Source organism: Meleagris gallopavo, chromosome Z, assembly GCF_000146605.3.
Source record: "Meleagris gallopavo isolate NT-WF06-2002-E0010 breed Aviagen turkey brand Nicholas breeding stock chromosome Z, Turkey_5.1, whole genome shotgun sequence".
Classification (NCBI taxonomy): Eukaryota; Metazoa; Chordata; class Aves; order Galliformes; family Phasianidae; genus Meleagris; species Meleagris gallopavo.
In genome coordinates, this window is record NC_015041.2 from 21,140,009 (window position 1) to 21,152,943 (window position 12,935).

General features: G+C 37.6%; 1 protein-coding gene across 1 annotated transcript; it reads left to right on the forward strand.

The window, feature by feature from the left end:
* The first annotated feature begins 3,752 nt into the window (after positions 1-3,752).
* Positions 3,753-5,119, forward strand: LOC104914955 (arylsulfatase B-like). The gene is made up of 2 exons (XM_010725520.3): positions 3,753-3,906; positions 4,400-5,119. The coding sequence occupies exons 1-2, from the start codon at positions 3,855-3,857 to the stop codon at positions 4,663-4,665; spliced, it is 318 nt and encodes a 105-aa protein (XP_010723822.1). The 5' UTR covers positions 3,753-3,854; the 3' UTR covers positions 4,666-5,119.
* Positions 5,120-12,935: the final 7,816 nt, after the last annotated feature.

A 12,935-nucleotide genomic window follows, 5' to 3' on the forward strand; every position in this document is an offset into this window, starting at 1 on the left:
AGTTCTGTCTTGTTTCTATTTCTATTCTATTTCCATCAGTAGAAGTTGTGTAGGAAAGAGTGCATGATGCAAGTACATGAATGTATTTCTTCTGTATATCCTCACAACCTGCAGCAAGCTAATGGAGCTCCTGATTTTTACATTGTGTTTTGGTCTTTAATAATCCTTGATAGACTTCTCCTGCAGTTTTTGAACATTTTTTTATCCCTCAACACAAGTAAATTTTTGGCATCCGCAACATCCCTTGGAAAGGAGTTCCAATGTTGAGTTGTGTTTGTGATGAGGAAGTACATCCTACTGTTTATTTTGAATAAGCTGCCTCATAATTTATTTGGTGCCCTATGTTATGAGAGAACTAGTATTCCTTCCTTACTTAATCTGTGATTACTACTTTCTGTCATATTTCTGTGCTGTTTCTCTTTGGGGATGAAAGCCCTATTTTTGTAGTCATTCATATAGTTATTCCATCATAGGTTTAATCTGGCACAAAACCACGATTTTAGGTCATGAATTGCTTTTGTGGACAGTGGGGATTGGCCACCTCAATTCATTTTAGAATCTGACTTGAAATCAGTTTTCAGGCTGTTGAGACTAAGTATGGTTTTGAAATATGACACAAACTCCAAAGTCACTTGTCCAAAGACAACATTTTCTGAAGTACTTGTTTTTTTCTTCAGAGATATAAAAGCTATTTGAGTTTTGAATACTTTTTTTTAGTTACCTATGGCTTCAAACAGAACAATATAACACTTAGATCAATTTGTTGTAGTATTAAATGTTTTAAAATGAACAAAATACCACTGCTTTCCTAAATAATAAAAGTTATTATCATTTTCCATCAGTGCACTTAAATATAGCAGATGGTAAGGGTCACAAATTGGGCTTCAGGAAAGAGAGCCTTAAGCTTGTAAATAAGAAAAATGATAGTGAAAGCTGTAGAATTTGTTTAAAGTGAAGGCTAAGCTTTAGTATTCCATTAGCTATTGATACAGTGGTGAGCAAATGGCAAAAAATAAAATGTTTAGCCTCTGCACAGGAGAAACATCACGTTTTAGATATATAAGCCTGTGAAGGAAGTATGTGGGGATGTAAGGGTAGACTCAGATCCATAAAAAGCATCTGCCATCTGTATGCTGAAATAGTCTATGGGCCTGTAGCTACTGCCAGGTCAACCATGTTAAAAGAAAGAAGAAAGAAAAGAAATAAGACATCAAAACCAATCTAGAGCAAGTGCAGGGAGTAGCTTCTTAGATGCTTAAGGAACAAATGTTTTATCTTTCAGAGAAATCAGAAAGAATGTGACTTATTTAATCTATTGACCTGGAAAAGGAATGTTCGTAAAATCTATATGGCAGCAAAAGACTGCCTGATTTTGCATTTCAGCTGCAATTGCAGAAGCTGGAGAATGAAGGCATGAGAGGGGATGAGAAATTTAGACAAATGCAGGGGGGTATGTTCTTGCTAAAGGTGAAAATCATGTAGTGGAAAATATCAAGCAATGTTTTCTATGTACTTTATCTGGTGCTTATATGATGTAATAAACTGGCAGTTTTATAAATATTCTGTGTAAAGCTCATTCAGACAATCTCCAGTCTGTTCTCTGTTGCCAGTATATTTGACTGAAGTTGACTGTTATTGCCTATGAAGTAATTTGCTTAGTTGAATAATAGACTGCACATCTCTTTGGCACAAGATAAGCATTTAAAAATGGGAGTGTCAATGTGACTGACAGGGTTCTATTTATAATAGCTCAACATTTATCTTTTCGTCATCAATAAATTTTGCTTAAATTTTGCTCAAAGATAATACTACATTAAACAAATTCAACTCCAAGCTGTGGTAAAAGCATTTCTTAGTTCAGGATTAGTTTGGTTTTGTCACCTATGTTTTTGCAAGGTGTATTTAAAATGCAGTTTTTCATACTGTTTATTTGAAGTATTTTAAATCATTTATATTGTGCAATGCTGTGGCGTCACGCACTGTAACAGGCAGAAGCATATTGTCCATGCTAAACCTTTAGATGAAAAATGTAGACTTCAATAATTTTTGTTAGACCATGTACTTTTGAGATGTAATGTTTAAAAAACATAGCTGTGTTTTTTGATCTGCTAGATGTCCTTCGTTGCACTCTTTAAATAAGTGAAAGGCAAAGATGAGTTTTCCCATTAGCAAACAGTATGACAGAATAATATGTGGTGTAATGATGTGGAAAAGCAGCCAATATAAATCGCCAGACTGTTGTTATCTGATAGGGGCCTCACATGATTGCATTAGATTTATGTTCCAGAAGAGATTCTTTAGGTTATTTTTACAAGTTTTTCTATTGTTTATATAGTATTTTTTTTGAAAGCGGGCATGTACGCTTTTTTGTTTCCCTCAACTTCAGTATTTCATGATGTAAGCTAAGCTCAGCCCTCCTTAATCTGTGCATGCAAATTCTGAACGTGTTTTATGGCCTTATTTATTCGGGAACACTATACAAATCTGATGTAATCAGAGAATTTGGGTACTTAAAAGAAATGTTTATTAAAAGAAAACTAATTAATGGTATGATGCCCAGTAGTATAAGTAGTAAATAGTAATAGTAAAATAGAAACATAGAAGGACCTTCACAAAAATAAAAACAGAGAAATTACATCCAATCATTTCCTTTTCAAATGTTTGGTTTCTGTATTCTGTCTGATATATATTTGCCCCACTATGATGTACTGAATTCTCTCTTCTTAGAATCCTCTAGTATTACTTCTGATAGGATTGCACATGATCATTATACCTCTCATGAATTGCTCTTTTTGTTACAGAGACAGAAATCTGTCGAGTCTTCGAATTCCCCAAATTGGTTGAAAGTATCTCTTGAAAAATGCTGGAAATCCAAAATCGTTTCTGTCCTCTCCTCATGTCTTGTTTCTATTCTAATTACAGCCTTGCTCAATAATAGTTCTTTTGTAAGCAGGTATCACTTGGTAGAATGGTTGTAAAATTCTTAGATTTTTTGTAAACACGGCTTTCCTGTGAAAGCCGATATGCAAGATGGCTGAAGGTTTGGGTCCTCCTGGAATGTCTGAATCTCTCCTTGTTTCAGTATGGAACTTGTCTCCTTATACTTAGTGCATACATGTTAATTTTTTGTTCTGAGCTACATATAAAGAACATATAAATATGCCTCTTGAGAGGGAATCAGTGCATAGATAAAATTTGAGGATTTACTGCAGTTCTGAATTATGGGGTCACATCATGAATTAATTTTTCTACCAAAGACTCCATGAAAACATGCTTCACAGACTGTCGGTGTTCTGCCATAGAAGTTGACAGATGTACATCTGTCTGAATGTAGCCAGTCATTCCACACAGTCCACTCTCTTGTGTGTGGATATAGGTTGAGACTTAGCTTGCTTTCTGAAGTGATCCAGCAGAATTAGCAGTAATAGCACTTATCCTGGAGCCTTCTGAGTCCTATGAACAAATTTAGCATCTACAATTCTTAGAGTGAGTGTTTGTATGAGATAAACATAGGGTATCTATATATGAGAGGAGTCCTGTTTGGACTCAGAAGTTTCTTTCTCCATAGAAATCAAAGCGCTTTCTGGGCTGCAGTTTAAGTTCCAAGAGTTAAATATCTCCAGTGAATTTTAGCATGGATCTTTGTATGTAGTTATGACAAATTCTGTATGCAATGTGTAGAAGTAAATGAATGATACTGCTTTGCTTTCCATCAGAATTCTAAACATGACTTCATTTATATGCAGTGTACATAACTTACTTTACTATTTCATTAAGGTTTTGGCATTGACAACAGGACATCTTTACCACAGATCAATTCTTTTCCACTGGGTAGCACACTTTTCAATATCTCCATGCATGCAGCAATCCGTCATGGAAAATGGAAGTTACTAACTGGATACCCAGGTAACAAGTAACTCATTCTTGTACATAGTGTTGTATCTTCCCCCATCCCAAACAGTTTTATTCTGTTTAATATATTACCATTTCCTTTACTAATTCTGCTAGCTTTCCGGGATTTTGGTCAGATGCACAAATTTAGAAGGGGCATTCTAAAATCCAATCATATTCTTTCACTTTGCAAGTAAGTTTTACACAGTTGACCTCTTCAGCTCTGGAAAAACTATCAAGAAGAAAGTCCATGAAATTGTTTGATTTGAAATTCAGCAACATGCAAGTTTCTGAATCTCAATTGTGCAGGGTTTTTTTTGTACAAATATAGGTTATGTATAAGTAGTCTTGGAATAGAGAGATTCTGGTGCTGGGCTAGCAATACAGCTGCAGTCACTGGCCAGTGACTTATCAGGAGGACCTGGAGATTTCCTCGTTTACAGTATAACTCTGCCTCTCCACTGCTGCTCTGTATCTGAGAATTAACGATCTGTTCCTTTTTCTCTAGGCTGTGGTCATTGGTTCCCTCCACCGTCTTTGTTCACTGAGTCACAGATTCAGTCATATGATCCACCAACGAAGAGACTTTGGCTGTTTGATATTGTTCGTGATCCTGAAGAGAAATATGAGTTGTCTGAAAAGCATCCTCATGTAGTGAAAAAGCTGCTCTCACGTCTTCAGTACTATTATAAACGTTCAGTGCCTGTGTTCTATCCTGATGAGGATCCCCAGTGTGATCCAGCAGCAACTGGGGTCTGGGGTCCTTGGGCATAGTGCACAGCACTGTATCCTGTAAAACATACCTGCAGTAGTGTTTGATTTATGGACTTCAAAATCCTAGTCACATCTGTCTTACCTTTTTACACTGTTGCTAATTGTGAACTCATTCTCTGCTCGTTCTTTAAGAGAACTCTTAAAATACGGTCAGAATCTTATTTCAGTCCTTCCCACTCTCTCCTACACATTTATTGTTTGTGAAATATTGATAAAATTACAAATCTGTTGTTCGAGTATTCTTTTTTAACATTATGCCCTTAAAGCAGAAAGTAAAATGTTGCCTCCTTCTCCGGAAGGGATTACTTCAATTAAAAAGCTGCAGTGAGTCATGGCAGCAGAAATTTTCAGAATTCTCCTGTGGAATAAACAGATATTTTTGTTTCATGTTTACTCAGGAGACAAATTCTATTGAAAGCTGTTAAAAAATAAATAAAAAATACATCAGTTGACATTACAATCTTTGCCTTTAACATACACCTCTATCTAGAAAAGACTAAAGGAAAAATTCTGAGAGTAAGAAAAAAAAACCCTAAGCCTCTTTTATAATACAGCAAAATCATGAATTCCTGTCCATTGTTAACACATCAAACTGAGGTAGAGAGTAGTGTTCAGCTAGAGGGTAGAGCTGGCAGGCAGAAAGGCCTTGACAGGCTGAAGGAAAAACTGAACCAAAAAAGTTAGAAAGTATAGCACTTGAGGTGGAATAACTCCATGCAGTTTTGCTTGGCTCTAAGTAGGCAGAAAGCGTTTCTGTGGAAAAGAACCTGGGTGTTCTACTGGACAATAAACTGAAGAGGAGTTGCCACATTCTTGGTAAAGAAAACCAATCACTTGTTTGTATATATGGGCATGAATGTACCCAGTACATGAAGAGAAGTGTTTATTCTTCTCTGCTCAGCAGAGTGTTTTGAGTTTGCATGGGATATAATGCCATACTTAAGGACCAGGAATATGATCATTTGGAGGAGAACAATATGATCGTTTGGAGAAGAACAAATAAGGAGGGGTTAAAGGAATGGGTTACCTTAGACTGAAGAAGAAGGAAAGGGGAGACTTCTATCTTTAACTAATAAGAAGATGAAGGATATGGAAACTCCCATCGGAGATGCACAAAGATAAAAGGCTCACAGAGAATTCTAATTCAAGAAAAAAAAATCACACTGAGAAGGTAGTCAAATATTGGAACTATGAGGCATTGGTATCCCCATCTTCAGATATGTTCAAACTTGGGTTTAAGGAGACCATGGACAATGTTATCTAACTCTGATGTTGGGTCTAACTTGGAGTTGGGCCTACTTTTGTGGGGGAAAAATGGATGATTTACAAAGGGCCTTTCAGCATGCATTATTCAATCATTCTACAATTAAAAAAGCCTTAATCTTACTTCCTGCCATTATGATGAGTAACCCTACTCAAATTTTACTTCTTTATCATTGTAGAAGACACTGTTTTCATCTTGAAGTGGGCTCTGAGCCATGAAGAAACCAGACCAACCAACATTTCTCAGTCAAATTGATGCGAAATCAACCTACCAGCTGTCTTAATGTATCAAGTCTCTGGAGTCTGGCCAGAGTTCTAGTATTTCTTCTCACTGTCCCTAGCCAAGTTCTCAAGCTGCAAAGCTTCAGTTGTCACCCTATCAAGAAAGTAGGGATCTAATGGCCTATTTTCAGGGTCTAGGATAAAGTCCAGTAAGTTTTGCAGACATTTTTGCCATTTTCCCTCAGGAAGCATGCTAATTATTGGCAAACATATTCACAAAGGATGAGAATTAACAGAATTTGCACATTTTTTAAATAAAAAGATAAGCCAGTGAAAAGGTAAAATTTAGGAAAACTCCGATGTATGTGAAAATAAACAGAATGTCACATTGTCTTAAATCTTTCGCACCTTTTGCACCTAAAAGCAGAAATGAAGCCAAAGCTCTTCAAAGGCTGTTTATCAGTACAGCTTTTTTCCCCAGTCTTATGTCCTTGTCACTTTTACTCATTTATGTCAGTATCTTTTCTATACTATGTAGAATCATAGAAGGTTGGAAAAGACCTCTAAGATCACTTCGTCCAACCATCAGCCCATCCCCACCATGCCTAGTAAACCATGTCCTGAGTGTCACATCTCCACTTTTCTTGATGATTTCCAGGGATGGTGACTTCACCACCTACCTCAGCAGCATATTCCAATGTCTCACCACTCTTTCTGAGAAGAATTTTTTCCTTGTATCCAACTTGAACCTCTCCTGATGCAACTTGAGACCATTACCTCTTGTCCTGTCACTGCCTGGGAGAAGAGGCTGACTGCCAACTTGCCACAGCCTCCTTTCAAAGAGTTGTAGACAGTAATAAGGTCTTCCCTGAGCTTCTTCCTCTCCAGACAATCCCAGTTCCCTCAGTTGCTCCCCATAAGACTTGTGCTCCAAATCCTTCACAGCTTTGCTGCCCTTGTTTGGATACACTCCAATGTCTCAGTATCTGTCTTTGTTTCTCCTCAACCTTGAAACTGGGGAAAGAGGAAAACTAGTTAAGGAGAAAATAATTATTCTACGCTGGGGAAACTATATTCCCTGAGGTTTGATTGGATAGTATCTGGAATCCTGTGTCAAACCAAGGTTCAGTGTCCTTTTCCATTCACCCATCCTTGGCTGACAGCAAATGGTTACACGAGAGTATAAACAGGGCAAGCATATGTGTTCACTTCTCCAAATTGTCTCTGAGTTTAAAGTATGGCTCACAGCCCCAGAGATTTAACTTTCTTGCATTTAGTTGTCTTCAATGATATTTTACTTTTTATGAGGTTATTCAGCTTTTCCTAAAATCCTTGTAAACTGTTGGTATTCATGCAGTCCTCTTCCACATTTCCACAGCTTAACTACATGCTGAGGAAACATTTCTGTTTGTTTATAGCCTACTTTCAGGTAATTAAATTTGCACTAGTAAAATACGTATGCTATGACAGAATCTCTTATATACCACATTTACCAACTTTCATATTAATCAGTATCTTTAAAATATATTAAAAAATAATTATTTTATGAAGATGTGGTCTCCAAACTGGCATGTGACCATATCTCCTCCCGTTTTCTAAAACCCATTTAAATGCTTCACACACACACAGCAGCATTTAATTTTTGAGCTTTTGAAGATTGTTTGTGATAACTGAGATTCAAACTTTCTTATTTGCTGTCCACAGCAAGGAATGGAAAACATTACCAACAAAACCTAAGTCATGGCTGCTTGACAAAGCTTCCATCTTATGGCTCTAAAAATGTTTTATTGCACTTCCCTTTCCTCACTGTAGTGATATATTTATTTTACACCAATTCCATTATTTATCCCCGTTTATAACTTAGATGTTAATACTGCAATTGTAACTTTCATTATCTAATTTTCTATAATACATATTTAGTAAAATATGAAATACGAGATTAGGAATATGGGAATATGGGAAACAATACAGCAACTTTGGGAGTTACTGCTTCTTTACTTTATGCATTACTGATGCAGCTTGGCCTTCAAATGGCTTTTTGAGATAAATAATCCAAATTAGAGATTCTATCTGCTTAGTCCTCTATTCCTTATTCATTCAAAACATGTGGTTAATTTATTCTTTCTACCAAATTTCAGATGGAGAAATTGACAACCATTCCCTTGTTTATAAGCCAAGGCAAGGCAAGTAGATCCAATGCATTTATATTACTGTCACTTTTGAAAGAGTTGGTTGGGTTTTTTAGTGCATTTAGCACTGTCTGCACTCAGAGTTACATAAGACTGGAAAGGTTCTCAGTCAGTATCCACATATAACCTTTTAGTCTGTAAAGCAATTACATGATGTGGCTGTCACTATAAAAGGGACTGGACTTGGGGGTGGAAGGAGAGTAGAACTTCTGCCCTGCATTCCTGTATGTCATTCAGCATCCTGCAATTACACTGCATGATTTTCAGTGCTGGCTTACCCACAAGAGTGGAAACTTCGGTCAACAATGTTTTTAAAACAGATTCTGTTTTTATTACTGTGAAGCCCATTTTTATGGAAATGAAAGAAACATGAGATAACTTGAAAAAGCTCAAGTAATTTGCGTATTTGAGTCTCCCATCTATGTCAGCTCCTTGTCTAAAGAAACAACAAATATTAATTTCAGAGGTAAGTAGAGCTTTTATATGTTTTCTTTTATCTGTGTACTGCAATGTGCATTTTAGTACCTTGCTGCTAGGAGTTCATCTGCCAGGAGACTGTGGCCTATTACTGTCTTCTTTAAATATTAAATTCAGTCTCTATTCCCTTTTTTCCTTACAAAGAGATTATATATTTTGTCGTCTAAGAATTCATTATTTTCTCCAACAATTCATTGTATATTTAAATTCCTAATTATTTTACATGGGTGGTCCTGCGTAAAATATTTTAACTGAACTGAGTCAGTAAAAAAGACAAACAGCTGGTTGACACATTCAGGTTGACATCAGAAAAGAGCCACATACTCAACACTTATTTCAAATTGGGAAGCACAGAATCCTTAATATGTTTGTGGAGACTCATATGATGTTCAAAAATGCATTTTGAACTCTAAAGGAAATTTAATTGCATTCTTCCTAATTTAAAATTCATTCTTAATGTAGCAAACACCAAGGATTTTGAATTTGAAAGTGTCCATTTGTATATTGTAAAAATTATTTAAGCTTTGCAAAAGTAACCATGTTTAAGAAGGATGTACATTCTGCATTGCTTATTTGCAGAAGGATGTACACAAAGAAGGAGATAGTGATTTTGTAAGCAAAATTTGGGCCAGTCCTTAAGTCCAAGGCCTTAAATTCAGCCTAAAAATAATCTGTTCAGTTTTCCTAAAGTTGATTCTTGGAGGCTTGAATAAAACTTTAATCCTTTTTATAATCTCTGAACAGTAGAACCCAGAATTTAAATCCCTGTGGTCTGGATGGATTTGAAGATCCAGAGGCTGTTCCTATTGGCCTCTGGAAGTTTGTCTCTTGTGTCACAGTGGTTTAACAGTAGTAACACTAATAGGGATTTCCAAAGCTCTTGCATGTTTTCTTTAGAATTATGAATGAGCTTGAGATTACATGGAGAATCCTATTATACCTGTGCCACCCTATTGCGGACCAGAGTCCTGGTGGAGGGAATGACAGTGACAGAGCTATTACAGGATGTGTGATAGAGTCATGCACCCAGAACATGTATTCTATGTGTGTAGTCATGCTTGCAAACCAGGGCCTAGGAAACCTGGATGAGAAATAAGAAAAACAGTCTAAATAATGAAAACTTGACAAAGAAAAATATATGATGTCATGCAATATGTGGTGATCCAAATTCTATCCATGGGTTGTGGTTACTCTAGGAAGACCAAGCCGTTTCCAGATTGTAACTGGCAAGAGATAATTCTTTTCCATTTGGCAGCCCACTTGCAGACATTTCTCCAACTGTACCCTGAGGTCTGATAGCACTAACCATAACTCTGACATGAGGGAGAGGTGGGCTGAGCCTTTGATCAGCATTCTTATCTTGTGAAAGAGCCCTAAGACACTTCTTTCTGAAGCCTGCCCTTTTGACATCACTATTGCAGACACAACCTCAGTAGACCCCGTACTTTGTCTCTCTACCATGACACTAATGCTAGTTCTAGCTCTAAAACTTCATGTGATTCTTAACCTAAGACTTACGTTGTAGTTGAGATAGCAAAGATGCCAAAAAATAATTCTTTTTTGACTTTACCCCATCTGTCAGCACCATTCCACCCAACATAAATGGGCAACTACATTTTTAACTTGCTCCTAACCCTAAGATTTGCTGCTGTCGAAACTTGAAGGTTAACCTTAACTTTAGCCATGGGCTAAGCCTCAGCTCAAGACCCCAAGTCATGGCCAAAGGAAAAAGCTTCTCAAGCAAGCATTGTGAAAAGGAGATAAGCCTTCAGCTACCCTCAGCAGCTGCCACCTCACCAGGATCCCTTGACATTGTCTGCCTTCTCATCCTAGAACTCCCTGGGGCATTACCCACACAGCTGGACTTGTAGAGTCTTCAGGATAAGGCTCAGTCCCTTGCTAGGCTAGTAACAGGGCCTATTGAAAGTACCAATCAGGGACGATCTCCAGGGTCCACTCTGGAAATCCAGCTCAGGGAATACGGAGTTAGGTCTGGAAACAAGTCTACAACACAGGGCCTAAAGACAGCTCAGGGAAGAACTGAAGGCCCAGTGCTGAGCAGGAATGGGGCTCTTGGCCCTAACGTTAGAGGCTGAAAGTTCCCAGATGAGGATGCTCAGCATCAATAAATCCTCTTAACACTCTTGGAGCTATGACAACTGTATCCCTAATCCTGACTATAGCCATAAGATGAGCCTAGAGAATCCTTTCTACAACACAGTGCAGTACAGTACAGTACAGTAGAGCCTTTCCCTTGGCAGCCCATTGCAGCCCCACCCTAACTGCACCCCTAGGTTTTGTGTATCTCAGCTATAAATTAGCTGAGCTTTGTAATAGGAAAGTAGTGTTTTTCCTAAGAGAAGAAAAAAAAACGCCAACCACCAATTCTAAATTTGGGAGAGATTTTTAAGCTTCAGATCTTTAAGTTTCAGATTTGGTTATTGCCTGGGGAGATTCTGGTTAAATGTATAGTATGGAAAATTACCTGAGGACCAAAGCTGCTTTGAGTAGTCTGACTCCAGTGTTCTCAGGTTTGTTCTGGAGCTGTACGACATGCACATGAGCTCATTTACAGAGAGCAGAATGGCTACAATGAGTAGTAAAAACATCTTGGCACAAGGCAAGTGGAGTGAGTCAGTCATCCAACCATGGATGTGCTCAGTGACGGACCTTGTGATAATTACATACCATGGTTAGCTGAGGCAAAGAGGATGATGCATTAAGTTCTTGTTGCGTTAGTGTTCCCTCCTGAGAGGGTTATTTTTCTGGGGTGGAGTGGAAAGAGATTGGAAAGGCTGGTGATGTATCTGCTGCCAAGTTTCTAAAAAGTGAATATCAGTTGCCATCATCAAAGCAGCTACCGGATGTTTATCCCCTAATTCTAGCTAAACTCAAAAGCAACCCAGGCAGTTATATTTTTCCTGCTGGACTATAGTTAGAAAAAGTATGGTCAGAATAACTAGATTTGGATCTAAGGAATGCTATGCTTATTTGGAGGAGTCTTTAAAGCCACAACAAGGAACTACACCAAAGCCACAGTTCTTTGCTGCCAGATTCTGTCACTGAAGACAGAGATAAAAATAAAGAACTCTGTTGAGCAGTTTTGGGCATAAAGCCTACAGTAATGAATAGAAAACTTCAATCAAGACATCTGTGGCCTACCTTAATTATTTCATGGGATCTAAATTTCTGCTTGGAACGTCACTTGGTGGTGATCACTTGAAAGCTGACAGGCAGTGCTGGATACTTTCTTCATTGTGTGCATTCTCACAGCACTCACATGACATAGGAGTTGCCATTTTTATTCACTTGTTTAGGGATATCTGAGACTTTACATTAGCCTTACATTTATCCTGCTTCACTAGCAAAATCAGTTCAATATGTCTCTGAAAAATGTAAAAATGAGCATTGAGAGCATTAAGTTAGAGCTTGTCTTCACCTCTAGCAGCACTTCATTTCAGTCTCAGCTTGACTCTGCCTAGTTTGATGTGCAGAAAATTTTTTTTTCCTTCTTTTTTTCTTTCTATGGATTCCAGTTACAGTGATTCTGTGACTCCAAACTGTTTCTTGAAATTACTCACCAGTGTGGGTTTATCTGTGGGTTTATCCATGAAAGCAGACTTTCTGGAGGATCACGGTTTTTTTCACTCTCCCTGTGTAGTAGTGGTTATGGGAACCTTCTTAAAAGGTTGTGAAAATAGTGACTGCCATCCCAAGAAACATAAGCACTGTTGCCGTGTAGGTGGCCCTATTGATGTACTGAATTTTCACTCTAGTTCCTGTCCCCTTTGCTTTGCTTTTGACTATTCCAATTTTTAAGTAATGCTTAACTGATAAAGTACTGTCTTAAGTAGTCTGAAGGTGGCTGTTAGTCTACTGTAGTCACACACTTCCACTCCAGTAATGATGTGTTGTAGAAACCAAGTATTTGACTTGCCTTTTGGTTCTGTTTTTGCCTTTACAATGAAGAGAACATGATTCTGATATATTAAACAAATGGACAAGTGCAACATATACATTAACATTAATTATTCTGCCTCTAGCTAAAGCCCCATGCCGAATGCAGTGAAGAAGTCTGATTAAAGGTTTACTGATAATTTTCCCATAAATTGCACCTTA